The sequence below is a fragment of the Sinohyriopsis cumingii genome, chromosome 7 (assembly GCF_028554795.1).
Source record: "Sinohyriopsis cumingii isolate HCF-2022 chromosome 7, ASM2855479v2, whole genome shotgun sequence".
Classification (NCBI taxonomy): domain Eukaryota; kingdom Metazoa; phylum Mollusca; class Bivalvia; order Unionida; family Unionidae; genus Sinohyriopsis; species Sinohyriopsis cumingii.
In genome coordinates, this window is record NC_142967.1 from 80759024 (window position 1) to 80786766 (window position 27743).

General features: G+C 34.2%; 2 protein-coding genes and 1 long non-coding RNA gene across 3 annotated transcripts in view; 2 read left to right on the forward strand and 1 right to left on the reverse strand.

Moving 5' to 3' along the window:
* Positions 1-21044, forward strand: part of LOC149795612 (EP300-interacting inhibitor of differentiation 3-like) — a 35598-nt gene extending 14554 nt beyond the window's left edge. The window contains exons 4-10 of the mRNA XM_089965440.1: positions 1748-1872; positions 3208-3310; positions 6148-6244; positions 9509-9600; positions 16758-16806; positions 17311-17399; positions 18691-21044. Of these exons, the coding sequence (XP_089821566.1) occupies positions 1748-1872; positions 3208-3310; positions 6148-6244; positions 9509-9600; positions 16758-16806; positions 17311-17399; positions 18691-18792 (657 nt within the window). The 3' untranslated portion in view covers positions 18793-21044. The remainder of the gene's footprint in view (positions 1-1747; positions 1873-3207; positions 3311-6147; positions 6245-9508; positions 9601-16757; positions 16807-17310; positions 17400-18690) is intronic.
* Positions 21045-21164: 120 nt separating this feature from the next.
* Positions 21165-27743, reverse strand: part of LOC149795613 (DNA polymerase nu-like) — a 49768-nt gene continuing 43189 nt past the window's right edge. Inside the window, exon 17 of the mRNA XM_089965441.1 lies at positions 21165-24639. Coding sequence (XP_089821567.1) covers positions 24515-24639 — 125 coding nt within the window. The 3' untranslated portion in view covers positions 21165-24514. The remainder of the gene's footprint in view (positions 24640-27743) is intronic.
* On the forward strand, positions 22282-26481 carry LOC149795614 (uncharacterized). Its single transcript, XR_016422364.1, has 3 exons — positions 22282-22370; positions 25512-25611; positions 26406-26481. It is a non-coding gene; the product is annotated as an uncharacterized LOC149795614 (long non-coding RNA).

Sequence of the window (27743 nt, forward strand, 5' to 3'; positions counted from 1 at the left end):
ATACAGGAAGTTACTGACTGGTTTTACACTCATACAGAAGTTGCTGACTGTACAGGTGTGTGTAAGTTTTCACAGGAAGTTACTGTTCACAGATGTGTATTGGCTCAGGAAGTTACTGACCACAGGTGTGTATTGGCTCAAACAGGAAATTACTGACTGATTTATAGGTGTATATATTGGCTCATACAGAAAGGTGAAAAGTGATTGTAAATGTTTGTCTCTTCTATCAAACATGTTATCCATTCTTGATGGCCTGACTTGATTCTAAAATTGATGCTAGGATTCCTTGTAAGTATGAGCATGGATTAGCATCTAAGAAGTATGGTTATGGGTAGCCCTCTGAGAAGAATACTCATAGATTGGCATCTGACAAGTATGCTCATGGATTGGCATCTGACAAGTATGCTCATGCATTGGCATCTGTTAAGTATGCTCATGCATTGGCATCTGATAAATATGCTCATGGATTGGCATCTGACAAGCATGCTCATGGATTGGCATCTGACAAGTACGCTCATGCATTGGCATCTGTTAAGTATGCTCATGCATTGGCATCTGATAAATATGCTCATGGATTGGCATCTGACAAGTATGCTGATGGATTGGCATCTGACAAGTATGCTCATGCATTGGCATCTGATAAGTATGCACATAGTTTAGCATCTCTGCATCATTAGTACTTGACTTGGGAAATTTGTTTTGTGACACATTTTTATTATCATATAGTATGGTCTCTTTGACGAAACACAGTCTGATCAATATAGGTTTTATTTTTTTATATAGAAATTACTGATTGAGTTGTGGACAAATGTTTTAGTCCAAGTTTATTTATCTGGTAAAATTGTAAAACTTGTAAAAACATTTAAGACATTTTTGGGACATTAATACTCGACACCCATATTTATTATGTCAGCGGTCAGAGTCATAGATTGGTTTGAAATGTGCATATTTGATTGCAACTTAATTTTGTGACTCAATTGTGCAGTCATGTGTCAGTGATGTTCTTAGAAGAATATAGTTCTATTTGAAGAAAAAAGTTGTGGTATGCACTTAGTCAACCTTATTACATTCATTGTATCATAGCCACAAGAATCGTAGCCCTAGTTTTACCTCCAACATTGTTAAAGTTTAAATGCTCTTCATTATCACTGAAATTTTGTCATGTGACTTTAAATGAGCGCATAAGAAATTATACATTGTAATTAATATTGACTGATATGTGTGACTCGATTATAGTATTATAATTACAATTAGATAAAAATATTTGATTTATTGTCACTTAAACAAGCAGTTTATGTATTTTTTAATTTGTAAAACTCCACTAGAAAATGACTAAAGTTTAAAACATTTCAAAACTCTTTCCAAGAAAACCCTAGAGTACATGAGAGCACACGTACAGGTATCTTGACACCATAATATTCATCTATTCAAACCATATTGGTCACTAATGTTATGTAAGAGCATCAGTGTTGAGAGTTAATTAAAATCTAAATGTGAATCTTTCTGACTGTATCAATTGTTGGCGACATTTTGGAAACAAAAAAAAACATTGGTTCTGATGGTAGTTGATTAATGAATTATGCCTATTTGAAATTACACAAATGTAATCTAGGTACTTCACTCAGTTAATATTAGTTACAATTTCTGCTATGCTCATTTGAAATCATAGGGCCAAAATATATGGTTCAGTGACCAAGAAGGGCACATAACATTTGATACTGTGTATTACATTTTTTTTATTGTTCAGATCACATCACTGGGAGACGTGGTGGGCACAAGTTCACAAGGAACAAGGATTTCATCAGGAGGGTGGCAGAAACTAGGAGTATCTGTACAACCATTCTTCTCAAGATCTCCTGCATTCCATTTTATGTTGGTATTTTGCAGTGTCTTAGCTTCACACACACACACACACACACACACACACACACACACATATATATATATATATATATATATATATATATATATATATATATATATTGATGGTTAATGATTTTATGCTAAGGCATTGTACATGTGAAAGGAACATGTTTAGAATTCAGAACTAAAAATTAAACCATTAATTTTTTTATTAGTTGTATTCATAAAACTTACAGAAGATGCTTCCTAATAGGCAGCTTTTCAAAATAAAGGTACTGTTGATATATTTTTCAAGTTAATGGCAGAGGGAGAGACATCTCAGTTACTTTTCACAGGCAGTGGCATCGATAGTTTTGCTAAAATTTTGAATAATGATTTTCATTGCTATTGCAGTACTGATTAATGTTAGGAAGACTTTATAGAGATTGTGAGGCATCTCTAGACTTTCTTGCATCTTGCCATAGGCTTCCACATTTTACTTTTGGTTTAATTTCTATGAAATATTGTATATACAGGCATTAAACTATATTAGTGCATTTTTATTGAGGAATACTACCAATGATCTCCCCAGAAATGTTTTATTGCATTGGGAGTGACCACATGTTAGTGTCATAAAACCTTTTTTAAAAATGGGGGTAGTCATCATAAAATTTATATCAATAAATGAAAAAGAAGTACTTATTCTTAGATAGTATTCTTTATTTCCCAAAGTTATAACATGATTTAAATAAATAATATCTGATGTTTTTTTCTTCACTAACCCACATATTTTGATTGTCAAATTAAAATTAAAACATAATTTGAACCATCTTAGGTTCTCTTAAAATTTCAAGACAGTGATACACTACCTCTGAAATTGATGTTGAAGACACAAAGTTGTTACATAGCCAAATGGAAGCTATTAACACATATTGAATGATTCACGTCACAATACATATCATATTGCAACTAAACTGGTGATAAATAAAAAAAATAACCCAATTTAAGCAGCATCCTGCATCAAAATGCTTTATTTTCCCATGCTTTGTTTCAGTTGGTTTGTGTACATTTGTAGACTCGGACATGTCTGTATTTTGTATTTCCCATGCTTTGTTTCAGTCGGTTTGTGTACATTTGTAGACTCGGACATGTCTGTATTTTGTATTTCCCATGCTTTGTTTCAGTCGGTTTGTGTACATTTGTAGACTCGGACATGTCTGTATTTTGTATTTCCCATGCTTTGTTTCAGTCGGTTTGTGTACATTTGTAGACTCAGACATGTCTGTATTTTGTATTTCCCATGCTTTGTTTCAGTCGGTTTGTGTACATTTGTAGACTCAGACATGTCTGCATTTTGTCTTGCAGGTGTGGGTCATTTGAAAGAGGAGATAGACCTCAGAAAGAGCCCCGACAGCTAAAGAGGAAGGAGAAGGATAATACTGTGGGAAAAGAAACTGTTCCTCGACAGGTTGCAATAAAAATAAATAATTTCCATTTTCTCTATTTGTTTTGGATCATAATTAAATTAAAGTAAATAGAATCATGAGGTACCTTTCGAATATGCCATCCATCCACTGTGGATTAAACACAGTCTCTTAATTATTCTTGCACCTTTGCAGAAAAGGTAACAAGTTAGAGTTGTTTTTTTAGCCTTTTAAAGCTTGACTGGAGTTTCTATCGTTCACAGCAAACATAGATTGCATTACTCACCCTGAATAAGTCTTGGTCTCCTGTCTTCTGTGTTGCAAATTACCAAACACTCTCTCTCCCCTATCAAAGGGAAAAAAAGGGATGCTGGACATGGGAAGTATGACTAAACCTTTCAAGTGAAGGGAAAACCCCTGACCTGATAATGATGCGGCAGTGTTTACCTCTAGATTGCTGTTTTTGTTTTTTTTTTTTGCAGAATGTGTCTGGGATATTCAATCAAGATTTTCCAGTTCCATTTATCATGTTTTGTGTTTAGAACAGTGTTAGAGATGCAGTTAGTGGGTATTAATTGAGTACTGTTTTAATTGTAGAAAAATAGTTACTGACAGAATATGTAAATTTGTATCCCCCCCTGCTTGCTGTGGGGGCATTTTGATTTGGACTTGTCCATGTCTGTTACAAGAATTTTGTTTATTAATGATTCCAAAATGACACTCAGTGCGAACAAAATTTTTCTAGTATAGTTGTGTCTGTATGAAGAGGACTTGATTTAGTTTTCATGTCATTATAGCAATTTTTTAATATAAAAAAAACACATTTATTAACTGTTTGGACTTTGACATTTCTAAGAAAATCCTTTTTGCCATGATTAAGCAATTATTGTTTGAGGTAGACATCTGAAATTTGTGAGTTTTACTAGTATTCAGATGTAGATGACCTGATTAAATTTTCTGGTCATTATTGCAATTTTTCCATTTTTCTTATATGACCACCATAAGGCAGAGCATTTTATGTGCTTATCCAGCCTTCCATCCATCTGCTGCCATTTATGTTTCTGCACAATAAATATATTTGTTTATGTTTGGCAGCTACCAAACTTTGTAGATGGCTTGTACTTTGGGTAAGGAAGAACTGATTAGTTTTGAGTCAGAAGCTTCACATTCATTTCCACTGTAGCTGAAAGAAGGAAACTAGTTTCTGCACAGTAACTCAAATTTTCATGGTTCAAAAGGTCAAGGTCACTGACTGAAAGAAAATGGTTTCCACAAAATAAATGGAGTTTACATAATCGTTGGTTAACAGACTTTGTGGATGACTTAAATATGGGTTGGGGTAAGGAAGATATCTATTGATTTGGAATCAAAGGTCAAGGTCACCATGGCAGAAGGAAAGTGTTTTATTCACACAAATTCTAAAAAGAACACTATTAAACACAGGTTGGGAGTTCAGTAACCATTTATGGCACTCTTGTTCCACATTTCTTTAGGTCAATGTGTATTGTTAAGAATAGTATGTTATTTTCTTACCATGTAATCTTTGTGTACATCCATCTGTCTTGTTTCCTTCTGTCCATCTGTCTATTACCAGTTCCAGTTATTAAAATAAGTGGATTACATGTACTTGAAATATGGGAAAATGTGAGTGACTTCAGGGTTTAAAAAAAGTCTATCAGTCAAGGTCACTGTGACTGAAAGAAAAGAAAAATAATGGTTTCTGCACAGTAACTCAAGTTTACCACCATGTGTTGGACCAAGCTTTGTGAATGGCTTGCATTTGGTGTAAGAAAGGACCCTATCCATTTTGAGGTCAAAAGATCACTGAAAAGAAGAATAAAATAGTTTCTGAACAATAACTCAAGTTTTACACCATCTGCAGTTGCCAAATTTTGTGGATTGCTTACACATGATGTAAGGAAGAAAGCCTCTAAATGTGGATGGCTTGCTTTTAGGGAAAGGAAGAAGTCTGTTGATTTTGCGGTCTAAAGGTAAAACATCAACTGAGAGAAGAAAAATGGTTGCTGTACAAAAATTTCAGTTATTGACCACATAATTTTTCCAACGTTTGGAGAGGGCTTGCACTTAAGGTATGGAAGAGGTTTCTAGATTTGGAGGGTTGAAAAGATCAAAGATTTCGGTCACTGTAGATTTTAAGAAAATTAGTTTTGCAGAATAAGTTGTTCTGGTGTAGGTTTCATGACCATATATTAGGTCAAGGTCATAGAATATCTAGTTTAGTGCAAAGCCACATACATTAAACAAAGGTTGAGGTAATCAAGACCCATTTCTCAGTGATCTTCAGAGTCAACCATACCCTGCTAGTGTCTTCAAAGGGGACTATTAATGGGGGGGGGGCATAAAATTAATAAACCTTTCATAGTACTCTTGAACATTTTAGCATGATTAAGCAAAATCCACTATAATTAAATTTGATTTTTTTTCTTCTTTTGCATATTTAGGTGACCTGAACCAATTTTCATGCCATAACACAATTGTTTCAATATTTAAAAAAAAAATGACTTTTCTGTTTGCAGTGGGGCATTGTGGGCATATTTATTTCATGAACACAAATCTAGTTATCTTTTTCTAGACAGGGCTTAGGGTATCTAGAAGGTAGTTGTAGGAGATAGCTGCAGAGAAATGAAAATAGTGCAATGTTTTGAAACATCAGAGTGATTTGTCAAGTTTTTGTTCAGTTCTTTATGTTTGTATTTTAAGAACTTTGCATTAAATTTGCACCATATAGGCATTATTGTGCTGATGTGTTTTAAGCTGCTAATACATACATACATACATACATACATACATAATTTTTTATGTAAGTATAAGAAAGTGTAAATGTCACACTTGTGCCAGACTGATGACATGTTTATTTTAGTTGCAAAGTTTTGGAGAGGAGGAAAAGAATGAAGCCACCACAGAGGAAGTTGATAGAGTCCACAGGATCTTGCTGGAGCAGTATGCAGAGTATGGAGGTAAAACTTTTATTCTTTGAGAAAATTATTTAAAGAAATTATAAAATCTTTGAGACAAAAGAAAAGTTTATTTATATCTATATTATTTTTATATATCATTTGCGCCAGCCATGTTTGTCTATGGAACCTGTGAGGTTATCATTCAGTAATGAAAGCTTGCATATTTTGTGTACTTATACTATACTTGCTGTTATCGTGTCAATTTTTTTTAACTTACTAATTTTAATATTAAAAGTTTCAAAATTTGGAGGTGTTTTTCATTCTAAAAGAATTGTTATTGTTGACTTTTTTGCTGCAAAGCAAATTCATTAAATTAATGACAGGATTTTGCATTAATTTTTCAACTAAAAATGGCACCATGTTATAACCAGCATTATTGACTAAGATACATTATTAGCTCAACTGGTCATAGATGAGAAGAGCTTATGAGATGCTTTGTTGTCTGGCCATTTTTAATGCTCCTCTTGAACTACTAAGAGGATTGCCATGAAACTTCACACATATTTATCCCATGGTGTTGTTGGTCCTAAATGAATATGGTGCCAATCTGATGTTCAGTACTGCCACCATGGCAGCCATCTTGAAAATCTTGTTATCACAACTTCTTCTGAGTGGATGATCATATCAGCATGGGGTTTTCACTAAAACACTTATTTTGATGTCGAATTGGTCCTAAAAGAAAATGATGCCAATCTGACATCTTTGAAAATAAATCCTGTTAACTCCTTATCAACAGAAAGTCATACTGATGTAGAAATTTCACAAAAAGACAGCTTATGATGTCCAGTTGGTCATAAGTGAATATGGTGCTAATCTGACATCCAATCTGGCCACCACACAGTGGCAATATTGAAAGTCTGCACTACTCCTGGTGGTATCAGCATTAGGTTTTCACTCTGCTTGGTCCTGTGTATGTATGGATGCATGGCACATAGCTATACCATGCCAAGTAAGTTTATGTCCTGTGTATGTATGGATGCATGGCACATAGCTATACCATGCCAAGTAAGTTTATGTCCTGTGTATGTATGGATGCATGGCACATAGCTATACGATACCAAGTAAGTTTATGTCCTGTGTATGTATGGATGCATGGCACATAGCTATACGATGCCAAGTAAGTTTATGTCCTGTGTATGTATGGATGCATGGCACATAGCTATACGATGCCAAGTAAGTTTATGTCCTGTGTATGTATGGATGCATGGCACATAGCTATACGATACCAAGTAAGTTTATGTCCTATGTATGTATGGATGCATGGCACATAGCTATACGATACCAAGTAAGTTTATGTCCTATGTATGTATGGATGCATGGCACATAGCTATACCATGCCAAGTAAGTTTATGTCCTGTGTATGTATGGATGCATGGCACATAGCTATACCATGCCAAGTAAGTTTATGTCCTATGTATGTATGGATGCATGGCACATAGCTATACCATGCCAAGTAAGTTTATGTCCTGTGTATGTATGGATGCATGGCACATAGCTATACCATGCCAAGTAAGTTTATGTCTTGTGTATGTATGGATGCATGGCACATAGCTATACGATACCAAGTAAGTTTATGTCCTATGTATGTATGGATGCATGGCACATAGCTATACGATACCAAGTAAGTTTATGTCCTATGTATGTATGGATGCATGGCACATAGCTATACCATGCCAAGTAAGTTTATGTCCTGTGTATGTATGGATGCATGGCACATAGCTATACCATGCCAAGTAAGTTTATGTCCTATGTATGTATGGATGCATGGCACATAGCTATACCATGCCAAGTAAGTTTATGTCCTGTGTATGTATGGATGCATGGCACATAGCTATACGATGCCAAGTAAGTTTATGTCCTGTGTATGTATGGATGCATGGCACATAGCTATACGATGCCAAGTAAGTTTATGTCCTGTGTATGTATGGATGCATGGCACATAGCTATACCATGCCAAGTAAGTTTATGTCCTGTGTATGTATGGATGCATGGCACATAGCTATACCATGCCAAGTAAGTTTATGTCCTGTGTATGTATGGATGCATGGCACATAGCTATACCATGCCAAGTAAGTTTATGTCCTGTGTATGTATGGATGCATGGCACATAGCTATACCATGCCAAGTAAGTTTATGTCTTAAAATTCTGGCGTACAAAACAAAGCCAAAAAATGGGTAAAAATCCTTCAAATACGATTTCAAGTTTTTTATATAAACCACACTCTCTTTAAAAATTCTAAGACCTTCTAAGCTGGAACATCATCATGGGACACAGTCTATGGCAAGACCTTCTCAGTTGGAACATCATCATGAGAAATGCCATGTGGCAAACAGGCTGCCTTCAGTAGTCATCTTTTAAATAGTGCAGGTCTACTCTGCATCACTGAGTATGCAGGGGGAGGATGCATAGGATCTTTTCTGCATCCCACTTTACACAGCAGGTGGATGCATTAGGTTTATTCTGCATTGCTGAGTATGCAGGGGTAGGATGTATTGGATCTATTCTGCAACCTTGAATATACAGGAATAGGATGTATCCGGTCTATTCTGCATCACTGAGTATGCAGGGGGAGGATGTATATGGTCTGTACTGCATCCTTGAGTATGCAACATGAGGATGCATCAAGTTTATTCTGCATTGCTGGTTATGCAGGGGGCAGTTAGTTCCCGCTACCATGTATTAACACTTTATGTGGGTAGAAGACTCATTGCTAAACATGCCTCCAGTATGTGATATAATTGCCTTTCAAGCAGTACAATTTATTACACACATGGTTGCTTCAGAGACCTGGTAGAGCTAATCATGTTAAGACATAAAATTGTCTATATCGTGTTTATTAACTGGGTATTAATACTGATCCAAAAGTTGACAATGTACCGGTTTTATAAAGTAAATTTGAGAGCAAATTACCTAATAAATTCAACAATTTAGATATTTATTATGTACTATATGGGCAAGATATAATAATATAATATTAGATGTACTACGGTACATATTTGCTATTTTACCAAAGTATTAAATTTTAACTCAACTCATTTTATTCATAATTTCATCTTGTATTATTAACCTTTTGTACCGTATTTCACGTCAGTTATAGTGTACTTTTCTGGAAATCAAAGACCTCAAACTCCAGACATTTTGCTCATTCCTTGGGTGTGTCTTCATTGCAGTTGTTATGAACTGAAAAAATGCACATACTTTCTTGCAGGTTTTAATAACACCAGCGATATAACTAAAATATTTTGTTATTTTATTCACTTCAGAGAGGCCACTATGTTATTTTGAATTTGTGATAAACCCCCACTCATTTGGACAGACAATCGAGAACATTTTTCATGTGTCCTTTCTTGTGAGGGTAAGTCAGTTAATTTTCTTTAGTGACATTTGTGTTTCTTATTTTAGGCAGATATTTTTAATGCCACATTCAGTTCACAGTTAGTCTATTAGCTGAACCTATTATATCTTTTATTTTCAAATTTTATATGTGAAATTTTAACTTAACTTAAAAGATTGCTAAGATTTGATGATTTAAGATTATAAATAATTTCAATTACCAGGAAGAAGTTTCTTGCTGAGGATCAAGAGTAAATTTTTGCAGAACTCAAGACAAGCAGTCATTTGCATACCTTACACAATAAACTTGCAAAAAAACAGGTTTAATTGTTGACATGCTTTCAGAGTAGAAACAAAATCAGTTTTCTTAACATTTGTTTGTAAGTCAGTTGTTAGTATATTACTCCTGCTGCACAATGTTTTCTCAAGGCCCATGTCAGTGTTTTATCATGGCCCATGTCACATTCAGTGTTATATCATGGTCCATGTCACATTCAATGTTTTCTCATGGCCCATGTCACATATGTTGTTTTATTATGGCCAGTGTGACATTGAATGTGACATTCAGTGTTATATCTTTGTCCATATCACATTCATTGTTTTATCATGGCCCATGTCACATTCAGTGTTTTATCATGGCCCATGTCACATTCATTGTTTTATCATGGCCCATGTCACATTCAGTGTTTAATCATGGCCCATTTCACATTCAGTGTTTTATCATAAACCATGTCAAATTCAATGTTTTATCATAAACCATGTCAAATTCAATGTTTTATCATTGCGGCCCTTGCAAAGTCATACAGAATGAGCTCTATTCCCCAACTCTGTTTGCAGCACATATATGGTTTTGTAATTCAAACCCCATTTTTTATGTTAAATAGTTTAAGCCTTATAGTGTATATGAAATTAAAAACATTAGGATTTACAAATGTTTGGTTCTGTGCCCATAATATTATTGATTTGTAGACATCAAAGAAAGAAAACACCTCAATACAAATATAGATTGAGCATCTGTATTTGAACACCAGATTAACCACATAAGATTCAGTGAGTCTGTAATAACATCTACTTGCCTTGTGAAAGTTATTTTTTAAAACACTGAATCTCTCATGTATGTCTACATATCCACAGCAGTTATAATCATTCAACTATCACACATTTTTTTGTTCAGAAATTGCTAAATATTCTGATTAATTTTTTGTCATAAGAAAACTTCTTTGCATTGCTTGTAAAATTTTAATGCATTTTAGTGACAGAAATACACTCTACCACATAAAAGAACATTAGTAGTTGTAACATATAAGTACCACATAATATAGTAGATTACCACCATTACATAATTATATTGCTGTTGCTTTCTGGTGGGGTCAATACATTTTGATCCGTCCACTACATGCCCAGATCTGGAAAGTGATGATGACCTTATACCAGGCCTATGATGGACACAGCTTCGAGAGATTAAATTTCTGCTACGATGGCATGGTTTTCCTAAACAAAGCAAGACATGGATATAATTTGAAACTTTGTTGTTCTCAGCATCTTTAGTGACAGTCATAAAATTCCCATATTTTGCTTCATATTGTAGATAGGATAGCATCTGCAGTAATACATCTTTAGATCTTCTCATCATTGCCAAAGTGGGTCTTGTGATATCTAATATACCTCAATATCCATAGTGATTAAACTTAATGTGTAGTGCGATTTAAAATAGTGCTCAGATATCAGAAGTTGTTGATAGTGACATGGTTAAGTGACAATGTTGTGTTTGGTCCTTGCACATTACATGTAGGTTAATAATTCACAGAATTTTGTCATTGTTTTGTTTTTCTGTTTTTAAACCAAAAGAGCTTATGTGAAGGCCTTTTGCCTATTGTTTATAACTGCAAGACTGTTATCACTGCTTCTCCTAAACTGCTTAGAGGATTGACTTGAAAATTTACAAACACATTCATTTCAAGGACTAGTTCTTCCAAAATGAAAGTGGCGCTCCACAGCCAGCCAGTATGGTTACTGTGGCAGCTATCATGAAATTTTGTTTTTTATACTTTCCAGATAGACACAGGATTTTCACAAAGAGATCTAAATGCAAATTATGTAGGTCAGAAATGTATGGGACAAAGCTATGTTGTGGAATTCATGAGATGCGCTTTAAGGTTTAAGCTGTTTTCTGACTGGAAAAAAACAGCAAATCAGATACTATTAAACATTGCCTAAAATTACAACAAGTACGTAGACAAATAAATAAACTATAAATTTGTGATCCTGTCAATGGACTGTTGTAATAAAGCTATATTAAAGTGAGTGATTACATTACGTAAACCTCTCCATCTAAAAACAGATGCACTTGTGTCTGTATTGATTCTGTAGGAAAGAAGGGACTGCAACTTTTGATGGTGGGACTCCTATTTTTACCAAAATGGGAGTCCTGAACTCCTAGTTTTAAAATCCTAGCTAGATCTCTGTTCTTGATACTTTCCAGATAGACACAGGATTTTCAACAAAAAAAATAGTGCTCATGGGATGGTCAATATATGCAATAGGTTTGCCTTGAAGCCATCTTAAAAATGTTATCACTTCCAAGCCTGAATGGCTGGTTTAACACTATGGGTTTTTACTAAACGACTTTATATCATATTTAGTTGGCCCCATAAAATGAAAAAAGGTATAAAAAAAAGTTTTATCTTTACTTCTTCTGAATGGATTGTCATATTGACATGGGGCTTTCACTAAAAGACTTGTTATGATGGTCTTAAATGAAAATGGTTCCTGTCGGACATGCCATCAGACATCCAAAATGGCTATGATGGTTGCCATTTGGAAAATCTTGTACTACTCATCCTGCATAGATTGTCATGTCAATATTGGGTTTCCACTCAAAGTCTTTACATGATGTCTTGTTGGCCCTAAATTTATTTGGTATTGATTTGACATTCAGTATATTTGCCATCTTGAAAATTATTATTATTACTTCTGAATGGATAGCCATATTTACATTAAGTTCTCACAAGACAACATCTTGAAAATCTGTTATCAATTCTGTTGAATCAATATTTGTATCTACATGGGGTTTTCAGTAAAAGACTGGTGTTATGTACATGGTGCTAAATGAAAATGGTACATTCAGACCTCCACCATGGTTAACAAATCTTTTTATCGCTACTTGTGAAAATTTGATTGCATTAGCTACATAGATACTAGACTGGAAGAGTTAAACATCATGTCACATTGGTACTAGATGAAAATGATACATTTATACTTCCAGAATGGTTAACAAATCTTTTATCACTACTTGTACAAATTTGATTGCACTAGGTACATACATGTTTTGACTTAAAGTGTTAAACATCATGTCAGGTTGGTACTAAATGAAAATGTTGCTGATCTGACATTCAGCATGAATGGCACAGTGACAAACTTGAACATTTTGTTATGGTTACTTGTCCTGAACAGATGGCTTATAGTGACACAGGGTTTTCCCTACATGATTTCTTATGATGCCTACAGGCTCCTAACTGAAAAAGGCACTGATCTGGCTTCCAGTGTGGCCAGAATTCTCTAAATGACTTCTTATGTTATATTGCTAGTGCTGAGAAATTTGGTGCTGATCAGACCATGATGGCCTAATAACCATCTTGAAATTTTTTTTATTGCAAATCCTCTTTAAGGGATGGTCCTGTTGACATCATTGTTTTGAGTAAACTAATTATCACTATATGTAGTTGATTCTAAGTGAAAATTAGGCTAATGCGGTCTCCCAAAATGTAACAAATCTTGTGAAAGCTACCTCTCCAGAATGGATGGCAATACCAACATTAAAAAAAATACTTTTTTCTTGGAACATTAAGTATAGTTGTTCCTGGATTAAAATGATGCTGATACAGTCTCCCAATAGACTGCCTTGATGGCCTTCCTCAGTGCTCAAAGAAAAAATTATTAGACATAGGCCCTGGGCTGATTTTAAAAATTCACAAGCCCTAATTCCAATTTAAATATGCCCAAAACTGCCTCTTTTTTAATATTATTTGTCACACAATGTTGCAATTACCAAACTTCAAATATGAAAGAAAAAAAGACCAATAAAATCATATTAAACTGACTTCTGTGTTTATTTGGATCTCAAGACATTTCATATAAAGCCGTTTTCCTCCAGGTCCTGAGGTCAGCCTTTTCTAATTGCTCTATTAATGTCCTTCTTACTCAGTGGATCAAAAGTGTTTATGTTCATTAGCATCTTAAGCAGGTCTTGATTTATAGTTTCTGTTTTATACTCTTTTCATGTTGTTCATTGGTGCCACTTAATGTGTTCAACCAGTGTTGCATTACACTAGAGTAAGAGTTGGCAAGTCAAGGGACAGCTGAATTATTAGTCCTTAAACTTTAACTTAAAACATCTTAACAGTGCAGTAGCAATTAAACAAGACCATTAAAAAAATCAGAATAGTTATTCAAGTATTTTTGCTAAAATAATTTTTTGTTGCTCTGTCCTTTTTATCTTAACTCTGCCAAAGGACAGCCGATTTATAACAAAAGCCTCAAAAGCCAACATGACAAAATTTGATGTTTTTTTACTTATTATACCTTAAAAAATATCTTGCATTTGGCCTCAACCCACCAGGTTACAACAATAAAGTAATCAATTAACACCTTGTTGTGTATGCATGCTAGCCTTAATCCCAGTACACAGATACACATGCCTGCACCGACAACTGCTGGAACAGTTCAGGTACCCACTAGACTGGTTCTGGCTGGTTTCTGTACGGCACAAAAATATCCAAAATGGTATCTTAGAATCACATGTATGTTAAAGCCATGTGAAAACTAGTTATAGGTAACCCAGGCAATCTGTTCCTCATTCATAGGTCACATGCTTTCCTGTGTATGCAGTTTACAGCTTTAGATATAAGTAGATGATCCTCATAAGAGTAAAAGGCATACATGGGGATAAATATTAATTTACTTGTTTTTCAACGTCTTGAAAGTAAATGTACACATTTCATCAGCATGTTTGAATTTCTCGTGAAAGTTAGGGTTTTTTTTGACAAGCCCAATGGGAACCTCACTAAAAATACAGGAGGTGCTCAATCTGAAATTGGAAGGGCCCCAGGCATCAGTCATTCAGATTTATTTAGCACTTATCCTGAAAATCTTTATATGGGTACTTCTCCTGCAGTCACATTGACATGGGGTTTTCACTAAAACACTATCAGTATGCAGCTAGTTCTTTTCAAAATGGTGCTTATCTGACCTCCAACATTGACCTACAGCCAGCTTGAAAATCTTATCATACTTCTCTTGCATTGACATTGGATTTTCATGAAAACACTGATTGCAATATTTTTGTGATTCTTAATGAAAATGATGCATATCTTAACAACAGCTAATCTGCACTTGTGGAAGTAATTTTGAAAACCAGCCCTAATTCCATGATGCCAGGATTTTATCGGAAGCAGGAACTCCCCCCTTGTCACAAAAATAAAGGAGGGGGAGGAGACAGTATTTACTTAACACTTCAATATGCATCTCTGTCTCTTCCTGCTGCACTCAGAGCCCTATTGAAATCAAAATCTGTGAAAGATACCAACTCTAGTTGTATAAGCATTAATCTGTTGCTTGTTTCTGAGCTTAATCTGATCCATACCGAGTATGAATATTGTTTTGTACTGAGAACCCACTTTCATAGCCTCCTGTCTGAAGGGGCATATATATATATAGAGCTAGCTTTGCCAGCTGGAACAGGTTTGAAAACTGTTTTTTTTGTTACGTACAATTTTCCACAGCTTGCAGGAATTGTTTTTTAAAAAATATTTCTGCTCCAGAATAAGATTTTTCTCCAACATAAGCTCTGCCAAAGTTTCACTTTCTTCAATTAGTACTTTAATTGCTACCTTGCACGATTTACTATCTGTTCCATAATGCTGTATTACAATTTTATGTCCGTTAATGTCATAGTCTACTTGTTCAGACAAGGGTATTTTGACCAAATACATGTAAATATCTTTACTTCTTAATTTCATGTTTAGATTCATATTTTTTATATTTATCTTAACCATTATGCTAGGACAGTATGGTTTTGTAGCTCAGGCTGGGATAAATTGTGATGAGAAAAGAAATGAAAATTAGACTACCTTTAAATGATCTTTATTTTAATTCAGTTTGTTAGTCTTCTTTCCTACATCTGATTTCAAAATAACACTGAAATGAGGGGTTGACCGGCAAGCCATCTTTTTTTGTCCAACCTGCATGTACATCAGACTCATATTTATCACATTTTTGGGTTCAAAGTCACTCACTGGTATATTTGTTAACACTTTTTCAGCTCCAATAATTTGATATACTTCCTAACTTTAAACATAAATTTCTTTCATCACTATTACCAGCCAGTATTTGCCAAACAAAATCATCGTCTGGGATTTTGGTTTTCATAGTAGACCTCATTATAAATATGCATTTTTAAACTTGCTTGTTGCAAGGATCAAGCTTTAACAAAATGTTTGTTCTGTGGCCCAATATGCTAATAAAATTGAGCTTAACAACCATTAATGTCAAGCCAAAGAAACCAGATGTGTAAACTGTTAAGAAAAAAGATGCAACAAGCACTACAATATTTCTACTTAAGTCACGACAAGTACTTTTAGACCAAACTTTGTATCTGATTGCATTCCAAAGAACGAGTTGTGTAATTCCCTAACCTTGATTTTAAAGTCGATGGTTTGACTTGAATTTAGCTATAATGGCTTGTAAGCATCACAACACATACAAATATGAATTCATTTTTATTATTTACCCAATTTTGTGGATATGTCCAAAGAGTATCTTGAATGATACCACTGAAATATCCCCCCCCCCCCCCCCCCGTAATCTTTATTGATTTAACCAAAACTTAGCATGTGGTGACAATTGCCAAGACAAATTATTTGATATCTATCGATGATATGAGGTTCAAAGACTGATAAAGAATTTTTTTACTTTACTTACAGGTGTCTTGTGAACATGTAAACTTTGACATAATAAATTAGTTTTTTTTATCAAATTTATTATGTTGGAGTTTGTCAAGAACATTGGAGATGTTTACGGTATTCAGCAGTTAAAAAGAAAATCTTATTTTGTATGCCAGTAGAGCACTAGTCCCTTCAAGGAACTCTTGCTGACCTATTTCTTTTTTTTTTTTTTTTACAGGATGGCCATGTTAGTATATACTTGGATGATGATGGATTGCCAGTTATAGGTATGCATTTTGTTAAAGCTTGACAGTATTTAATAGCCGATTCATTACATATCTCTTTCTGTTTTCTAATTAAGCTAGTTTTTCTGTTGGCCATTTGTTATAAAGTTTATTTTTCCTAAGCAGTTATTTTCCTCATGGATTTTGCTTGATGTAAAATTTTATAAACATTAAGGCTAAGATTTGTTGATCTTTTATCTTATATTCACATGTTGTAGTGGCTCAGTGATTAACATGAGACCAAAGGGTGTAGGTTAGAATTCTGCCATCAAATCAACCTGTGTCAGCTACCATTGTGTGTTCCTGGACAAGGCGCTGTGTTCTAACACAATACTAGATAACCTTAATGTGTTGATGTGCCATAAAATATCAAACCAAATCAGATTCCATGTTTTTTTCCCAATAGCCTGTGAAAAATGTAATTCTTGTGAAAAAAGTTCATAACAATAAAAAATATAATCATGAAATCCATCAATCTGAACTTTTTCTTGTTTCTTTTACTGACAGAACCAGTTATGGAGCAGGAGGAAGGTAGAATAAAAGAAAATCTAAAGAGGAAACAGACAGGAGTAAGCTTGTCACCTCAGGAATGGACGGTAACATTTATTTATCTTCTAAATCTAACCTTACCATATATCACAAACGTTTCACACATATAGTGTGATGCATCCAGGTTGAAGTTTATTCCTTTAAAATTCTGAATAAACTGTTGAAAAAAGTTTTAGTTGGCAGTTCTGTCTGGGTTCTCATAATGCTGTAGCAAAAGACTAGATCAAAATGACATTGAAGCAGTTATTGATATCCTTCAACATGATGGAAACATGGTAGAATAGACTTGACAGAATGGTACATGTATGATGGCAAACCAGTACTTATGTCCCCAGGAATCAGATTACATGTATGATGGCAAACCAGTACTTATGTCCCCAGGAATCAGATTACATGTATGATGGCAAACCAGTACTTAAGTCCCCAGGAATCAGATTACATGTATGATGGCAAACCAGTACTTATGTCCCCAGGAATCAGATTACATATATGATGGCAAACCAGTACTTATGTCCCCAGGAATCAGAATACATGTATGATGGCAAACCAGTACTTACGTCCCCAGGAATCAGATTACATGTATGATGGCAAACCAGTACTTATGTCCCCAGGAATCAGATTACATGTATGATGGCAAACCAGTACTTACGTCCCCAGGAATCAGATTACATGTATGATGGCAAACCAGTACTTACGTCCCCAGGAATCAGATACTTCTGTACAAGGTCTTATCCAAGTTGAATGATGCAGTCATTATTGTGTTGTTTTTTCCTCAAGTTTTCTTGTCATTAATCTTATCTGTGAAGCAATCTAGATGATTTGTCTTTGAGAATAAAAAGTCCAAAGCTGTAACCCATGTTATATTTACAGGTTTGTTAAAACTGTATTTGCCCAATCTTCAACACTCCTGCACAGGAGATGATATGCCAGCATTTTATATATCATAGCAAATAATATTCTTTGGGACAGTTTCAGATACATAGTGAAGAATTTGTCAAGTTAGATGACAAATTAATGACCTTGATGGCAAAAACATCTCTACTTGTGTACTGTCTTGAAACATTTTTTGCTTCCTTTCATGGAAATATGTAAACAGTTTATATTATACCTGCTAATGGAAACCATTGCAAGTTAAGTTTTTAGTGAGGGTTTTTCCAGATAATTTTCAAGCTTTTTGTCCAGACTGCAGCATATTTTGATGCAATCTCCAGCATTTTACTTTTGTGGTTTTAACATTGATACTGCATTTGATCCTTAATAAATGTCATATATAATGATCAGATGGGTCTTTGCAGTTCATTATATCTAAAATAAACATGAAGTGTCCATTTATTTCAGGAAATTATCAAAGTCTTCAAAATTGAGGATCCGACAATACCAACCAGGACAAGTATTTATGCTACTGATGATCCATCCAAAAAGAGGGAGAAAAGGGCATGAGTAAAGTAAACATACATGTACCAGATACAGATGGCTTCTATACCAGTTTCCAAAGGATGATGTCACAGTTACACATGGCTGTGATCTTACTCTAATTCTGCACACTGAACCACTCCATCTGTTTGTGTGCCATATAAAGGATAGCTTACTTGGATCTGTTGAACCATTGTCTGTTGGCATTATATTGAAACATTTGTCTATTGGCAGAATATTGAACCATTGTCTATTGGCAGCATATTAAAACCATTGTCTGTTGGCTGTATATTGAAACCATTGTCTGTTGGCAGCATATTAAAACCATTGTCTGTTGGCTGTATATTGAAACCATTGTCTGTTGGCATCATATTGAACCATTGTCTACTGGCAGTATGTCAGAGCTGTTTCTCATTTTTTCATAAAATTATCAGGATTGTCAGTTTCTTGCTTCAGGTTAATTTTTAAGTAGTGATAAAAATTCTCCCATTCTAGATCATATACTTAAATTTCACATGATTCAAGCCAGCAGTTCATAAAAGCTATAAAAGCAGTTTCACTATAAAGTTGTAATCAAAAGTATCCACTGCAAAAGTTCCTGCAAAATGTCAAACTTGGAAGGAAGAGAATCTTTGAAGTTTAAAGAATTCTGGATAATTCTGTTTAAAATGCAAGAATTTAAGGAGTGCCATTTTACATTTTTAAAAATATTTGTAAAGAATCCACCTGCAGTATCCGAGGTTATAATATATGATTGTTTTTTTATGTGATTTTTCTAACTAAGATTGATAGAATCTGCTATATATACTGTACACTGGTGTTGAAAAGGAAAAAATCCCAGGCCAGAATCACATGTAGACAGGATGGAGGCTTTGCCAAGTTTCATATAAAAACTGTGATCTCATGGGTGGGATTTTCCTATCCCACACAAATTTCATTCTCATTTATAACTAAAAGATGACAGATCATCTTAAGTGATGTTGCTATAGAAACACAGGCCAGTTTGTAAAAGTTATTTGATTAGATAAAGCATAACAAGTATTTACTGTATAAACTGTAAATTATGTAAAATAGTGTAGTATTTGTGTTTAATTTGTCAAATTGCATCTTTAAAGATAATGTGTTGATAGAATGCAAGGAAGAAATTTAACTTGTATTTTAACACATTTTTTAATTTTCAATCACTGTTGATCCAGATATTGATACAAAGTTGTTCTGCTTCGGATATTACCCATACAAGCAGACTGTTTGATGGCATATATCCAAATTCATCTGTATAATGTCTAGATTCCCCTTTTTGTTAAAAACATGATGCATTTTTTTAAATGCTATTGTATCACCTAGTTTTTCAACATTAAAGAGGTCTGTGACCTGTCGTTTACTTTATAGTGCATTTAAATGTGAATCCAGTGAACAATGAAGAGCATTTTACCTGAAAACCATAATATTGAGATACGACCTTTCAGTCATTATACCTCATACACCTACATCAACCTTTTGACAGTAGCCTTTTATATTATTGTTGCCTATCAATAGCTGGAATCAATATTCTTTATCACAATGATGATCAAACTGATGAGGTTTTAATGCATTAATGTGGCTTTCAGGCTAATATGGTGCCAGTTGTTTAGGAGATTTATTGAGGCTTTATTTTATGGTTTGTAAGGTTTAAAACCATTTTTAACACATGAAAGGTCACATACATGGTGGTCAGTACGTTTTGGTGGATTAAGAACCCAGGAAGAGATACTAACCTATGAGAAGCTTCTGGCAAGCTTTCTTACGTATGTTGAGCGGAGAGACTTGAACTCACATGAACACAGGTGAGTTGTGTGAGTGGTCTGTATAGGCAATCACCTTAGGTTATGTGGACACCTGGGGCCCCAACAACGTTTTGTTACATGGTATTTAAATAAAACTATGTGAACTGAACACATCTATATTCATCTTTAAATACATTATCCGGTCATAATACCTTAGAAAAACTACTGCTATAGTTGTGATGTTCAGGTAAGTATTATTGAAGAAACCTATTTCCATAGGATGTCTTACTAAAACTGTATTAGCGATTTCTTGTGAGTCATTTTATTTTGTTGAGTTGAAATTCTGAAGTAAATACAGGGTTTGTACATTAACGCAACAGCTAGTCTTGAAATATGTAGAATTATAAAACCAATGTTATGCGCACGTTTACTTTTGAAAATGAAGAAATTCATCCTTGTTATTCTTGTCATTAAATTATCATCTCAAGACATTATAATAAAAAGATTTAAACAATATCTTGTGAATGGTAATTTTTTTTAAAGATTGAAATAGTTGTAATACATGTCTGATACATCTTTGTTGCAATTTATGAAGGCAATACATAAAGAACTTGATTCATAGCTATGATATTGGAAAGTCTTGCAGCTGCCTAGTTCAACTTTTCTTACGTATCTGCACCAATAAATTTCTCTTATGTATCTGCACCAATAAATCTTGCCAACATTTAAACGCCAGAGACTAGAAATCTACATGACTCGTTAGTTTGTACTTCCTCAATATTCAGTCTATAAAACAATCTTTCCCCAAGCCTCCTAAATGATATTTATAATGTACACAGGTATACTTTTTCAAATGTTCTCTAAAAACTTCAAGCCTGCTTCTTGTAAGATGATTAATATGACACATAATTTTAAATTCATGCCTGTATGGCCAGACATAGACATACATGGAAGGCAGGATTCAATATCTTGTCATCTCCTTCACAAGGCACAAGTACAGTAGACTCTGACATGTTAACCAAACTCTGTTATGATATCTGCTAAAGCAACTTAAGCACATACAGCTCTTATGTGTGATGTGATTTTGATTTTTTATGTAGCTTTAACAATTGTTCAGTCATATCGCTACGATGTCTGCAATGTGGCAGTTTATAGTGATGTCTAGCACTGGGGCATCATGCCGCAGACATGTAGCATGATGTCCCACCCAGTCACATTATCCTGACACTAGGCCGACCAGTCCTAACACTAACCTCTTAACGCTGAACGCCAAGTAAGGTAGCTATTAGTACCATTTTTGTAAGTCTCTGGTATGACTCAGTTAGGGATCGAACCCACGACCTCCCGCATCCGAGGCAGACACTCTAACCACTAGGCCACCGGAGCGGCGTCATACATACAGCTCTTATTTAAGTTTTAAATAAAGCTCTTATTTAAGTTTTAAGTAAAGGGTTAAAACAGTTTTATTACCAAACACTGGGTAGAGTGAAGCAGTACTGATCCTGAAATCGTAAGGAAAACCTTTTATAAAATTTGATGAAAATCTTGTACTAGATGAAATGGGAAAATATACCTTTTATCTGACACTGACATTGGCTTTTTTCCACTTGTCAATTTAAAGCTTAGATCTAGTATAAAGTTTTCATTGATTTGGAACATCAAAAGGAATCTAATGAAAAATTGGTCAATATAATTATTTTTAAGAATCTAGTTTAATAAACATAACAATAATTCACAATTTCATGTTAATTGTGACCTTGGCATTTAATTTTCAGCCTGTAGCTTCGGCCCCTGCCATATTTTACGGAAGGAACATATAGAATTGCCACAAATGGTATACCGGTATGTCTTCATATTTACTCTCATTGACTTTTGAAAGAATTTATGGACTGAAATTTGAGATGGAAGTTTAATATTGGGAAGAACCTGGTGACTGAAACTCTTTTTTTTTAAAGACTGAAATTTGGCAAGGTTTTGGCCCAGTTTTTTTAAAATTATTAAACAACTGCCCTACCATCTTGAACCAGTATCAAGATAAAAAATAGGTTTTCCCAACATTTGCAAGATAGCAAATATCTTGGGTCAAGCTATCTAGAACCCAAGTTACTATATACAAGAACTATCCTTGTGATCTCTATATCAATTACATCTCAACTCGACAATGACAAGAGAACGGGGGATGGAGCATAAGAGTTGAATGATTGTCTTAATTTCAGTGAATATGTTTTTTAAATGAGTATATTTGGCATTGCTTTTTCTGGAGAAGTAAATTTCTGTCTGATACAATATGGATAGGTGGTAAGAGATACATATATGTGATCTGAACTATTCTATCAGATATTACTCATCTTCACAACATGGCATGAAATCTTAACCATTTAGAAGTTCTGCAGAGATGAAAAAGAGGATGAATGGATCAAATAACGTTGTTAGATTTGTTCAACTTGATATGTAAAAATAGAACTATATGTTTTACATGACATCACAGTGTTGTCTGCAATCTTAATCCTTCTCATGCATAACCTGAAAGGTGCATATCAGTTTTATCAACATTGTGCAATGCAATTTCGAGGCTGATGATTACATTTCACTTCAAAAAATGTAATGAAATCACAATGCTAACCTTAACATAGAGAATAGTCCCATAGAAACAAGTGCATGTAGCTAAATAAGGAACTTGTAACAAGATTATCATTCATGAACAGTCCTCAGTTAGATATTATTATAATACAACAGGAAAATAAAACTATTCCAATCTCATTTTGCAGGTGGATAAACAACAAAAAAGAATTCAAGAAAATGAAAGTAAAGTCCATAAATTCCATAAAAATGTTACTGATGAATGCTTTAACAACAAATTCTGTAAACATTAATGTATAATTCTATATTGAGGGAGAGGTTATATAGAGATTTGACCTGTTGCCCAATCCCAAAAATGTAAAAACTGTAAATAATGAATATAGGAAGGAATTTAAAAATAATTTTAACAGGATACAGTATTAGCATCATGAATATATGCTTTAATAGATGAGCTGAAGCAGAAAAAATTTGTTTCCATACAATGTGTCCTTTATATCAAGGCTAAATACACCAGGATTTTTACTTGAGTAATACAAGTATTTTTTGTGGGCAGGTATTTATTATGTATATGGAAAAGTCTTGAAGGCTGGTTTTACTGGCTGTCTCTTACCTCTGTGTAACCCCAATCTTTGTATTTGATTTCCAAAATACAGTAAGTTTAAAATTCACTACATTTGATTTTAAAGAGATTTGTGAATGATATCTGGCGCTGCATCTAAAAATCTATTAATGCAAACAGCCTAAAAATGAATAAAGATAGTTCCTCTTTCATAATTCCACACCATTCTTTTCTCTGTTAACACTGAGTCTACATTCAGCTAATCCTCAGTTGCCATGATAATTACAATGTTCCCCATGATTTCTCCTTGCAGAGTTACATAGATTCCAACAATCCAGCTATTTCTGATCAATTACAATTTAAGCGATTTGTTTTAAACACTGAGTATTATAAAAAGTTCTTTATCCTCAAGGGCCTTTTATTAGTTATTTTAGTAATATAAAAAAAAACCCATATGATTGCCAGTTGTGATGCAGATAGCAGGAGTATATGATTATTCATGGGCAACCACCCCTCATGGGTCAACCAACTTCTGACCATTGTTTGCAGGGTGCCACAAAAGTTACATTACAAGAACTTTGAACTTACAAGGGTGCATTGTATGCATACCATATTCATTAACAGAAAAAATAATGGCCCAAATAATTGAAACTATATGGAATACACTCACTGCAGTTGTTTTTGTTTTTTTGGACATATATAGAACACAGTTCTGGATATTTCAAAGCAAAAAATTGTGCAGAGATAGTACAGTAAACTGACCACTAATACAGTAAACGGACCACTCATAACATGTTAGAGATGACTCTGACAAAGTTGTTTCTTGTGGATCATTTTGCAGTGGTCTCTAGGAGATAGGGTTCATATGTCCCCACCTCTTGCCAACGCTGATAGAGACCTTGATTGGAACTTTAAGCTTTGTCATGTGTCCACACAGACTATCGCCACTCTCCATCACTCTCTTCACTATGTCTGAAACATGACACAAGAAGAAATATGACATAATTACAACAACTAGAATTGTTACCAATAGCTGTCATCAAAAGGACCTCATTGCAAAGTTTGACTGGTGGGGCCCTAAAAGAAAGTTTCAGTGCAGAAATTAAAATTAGAAATACCATTTCTTGAGTGGTAAGAAGCTCAATCACGTGGAAGATCATATTAATATGTTTGCTCATAATCATGCTCTTCTGAGATTGTGATGATAAAACCCTATTACATGTATCAAGTTTGATCAGTATCCTATTTTTAAAATTTAAAAAAAGTCTTGATAGTAGCAACCCACCCACAAGCCACATTGATGCAAGACACCCATATATATATATATATATATATATATATATATATATATATATATATATATATATATATATATATATATATATATATATGGATTAGTCTCGATGATTATAAAACTCATCCAACATCTTGATTTAGTTTACTGACCAAATTTTGTTAAAATCTGTGCAGAAATACCATCTCTAAAGTGAAAATAAGCTCTGGAAATTAGATGCACCTCACTAAGATGAATAAAATCTCACTCATAATAAACCTCATTAGCTGTCATGATGATATCAACCTGTTTACCAAGGCTTATAAGACACCTTGATGCTTTAAGTTTATTCACAAGGTCTGATCAAAACTGGATCAGAAATATAGTCTCCATAGTGGTCACAAGCTAAGTCAATCAGATGCAACATCATCTCGTTAAAGATCAATTATTGAGGTTTCTACTTGAACTGATTTTTTAATCTTCCATACATATTTTTTATTATAATAAATTTTGAATGCATTGTTGTGAATAATCACATTTAAATATATTATTCTCACAAATGTTGGAGCAGGTATTACTTGTTCCTGAATGACCGTTCCAGTGGCTTAGTGGTTAGAGCATCTGCCTTGGATGCGGGAGGTCATGGGTTGCCTGGCGCTCAGCATTAAGAGGTTAGTGTTAGCACTGGTCAGCCTGGTGTCAGGATAATGTGACTGGGTGGGACATCATGCTACATGTCTGCGGCATGATGCCCCAATGCTAGACATCACTATAAACTGTCACACTGCAGACATTGTAGTGATATGACTAAAATATTGTTAAAGCTATGTTAAAAACCCAAATCACACACACTTATTCCTGATATGTGTGTGGAAATGACATACTAGTTGAACAAAGAACTGACTAGCACAAAGATTATAGTAAAGGGAATTTGCAATAGGTTATGAAGTGATGAATGTTTCTGTGGAAATTTAAGATTTTAAAACAACTAAAGCTACACCTTCAATCAATATATTCATTAATAGATCCAGAGATGAAAGACAACAAATAATGACAATAATTGGAAAGATTAAAAAAATGTATTCAAATGCTGAAGCACAACATCTGCATAATTTCTGTTGTATTATATAACCCACATTAAGAATATAAGTACATCAGATCCAATAATATCAAGAACTCTACAAATAAACTGCAGCTCTTTAAAACTTGATTTACAGTTCTTATAAACTTTCTATAGTTTTTGATCACATCACATGATATAATTTTGCCATGTTTCCTTGATAAATCTGCTCTTTTTTTCTGCCAAAATCCATATGGCAAAGGTTTAAAGAAAATATCTGTTTGTAGTTCAAATTCTCATTCCTATTAAAGGGGATTATCTAGTTTACAATATTATCTTCACTTTCTGTTGCCCCCTACCTAAAATGATATGTCTAAATCCACTTTTTTTTCCATTGTTTCAAAGGATTTGTGATGATCTGATTGTTGGCAATAATCTTGGGAAAAATGTAATGAGCAGTAGGGACTTCTCAGAACCCTTGCACTGACCTGCTTGAAACAGTATGATTGTTAGATACCTTTTTTCTGCACCTTATAAATAACATTTTTTATCAATTAAAATACATGTTTGAGGAAAATAATATCCACTTTTCTGTTTGTGGTTACAATTTATGAATGTATACAGTAAAAAATCCACCACACCATATTTACCTTACATGACTGCAATCAGTACACTTCTACGTTAGTGGCCATGTGAGAAAGCTTGCCAGTAGCTTCTCGTGGGTCGATGGTTCTTTCCGGGGTTTTCCGGGTTCTTCCTCCACCATTAATACTGGCCGCCATGTATAGCCCATCGTGCTGAAAAATGGCGTTAAACCCCACAACAACAACAACAACGTTAGTGGCTGGTCAGCTTGTTCTAGTACGATGTAACATATAACAGCAATCCAGTTTTTGTCATTGGAGGTAATGCAATCTTTTACTTTGGACAATCTAACTCAGGGGTGGGCAAAATACAGCCCATGACCTGGTTTTATCAGTTAATTTACATCCAAGGGTGTGGCTTTGAAAATCACTTATTTTAGCCCATGCTCTGGAAGAAGTTGCCCATGCCTGATCTAACTTGTAATCAATCTGAATAGTACATTTTGGGAACTTTAAATGGAGTAAAATTAACCAGAGAAATGCATTTTTAATAATGTTAATTTTCTCCATTACTGACCTTTAATATGTATATATTGTTTGCTATCCAACTCATATGAGATCTGATAGTCTATATTCCAAGTCCAACCAAATCGGATCAAAATATGGCTTCCTTAGTAGCAACAAACTCAACAAATCAGATACAAAATCATAATTTGTGTGGATTTTGCTTTTTATCTTCTAACCCATCCATATGAGGTCTTGATGATGTATGCCCATATTCCAAGTTTGATCAAAATCAAATTCAGGAATATTGTTTCTGGAGTAATCAGATACAAAATCATCATTAATTTGTGTGGATCTTGCTTTTTATCTTCTAACCCATTTGAGCTCTTGATGATGTATGCCCATATTCCAAGCTTGATCAAAATCAAATTCAGGAATATTGTTTCTTGAGTAATCAGATGCAAAATCATTTCATTAATATGAATGAACCTCACTTATAATAAAACTCATTCGAGATTGTGATGATTTAAGCCTATATTCAAAATCTGATTTAGAGTTATAACAATCTCTGCTGATCAGATGAATGATCACCTCACTGATATGCACGGCTCCTGCTCATCAATGAACTTGTTTGAGATCTTGACAAGTCTATATT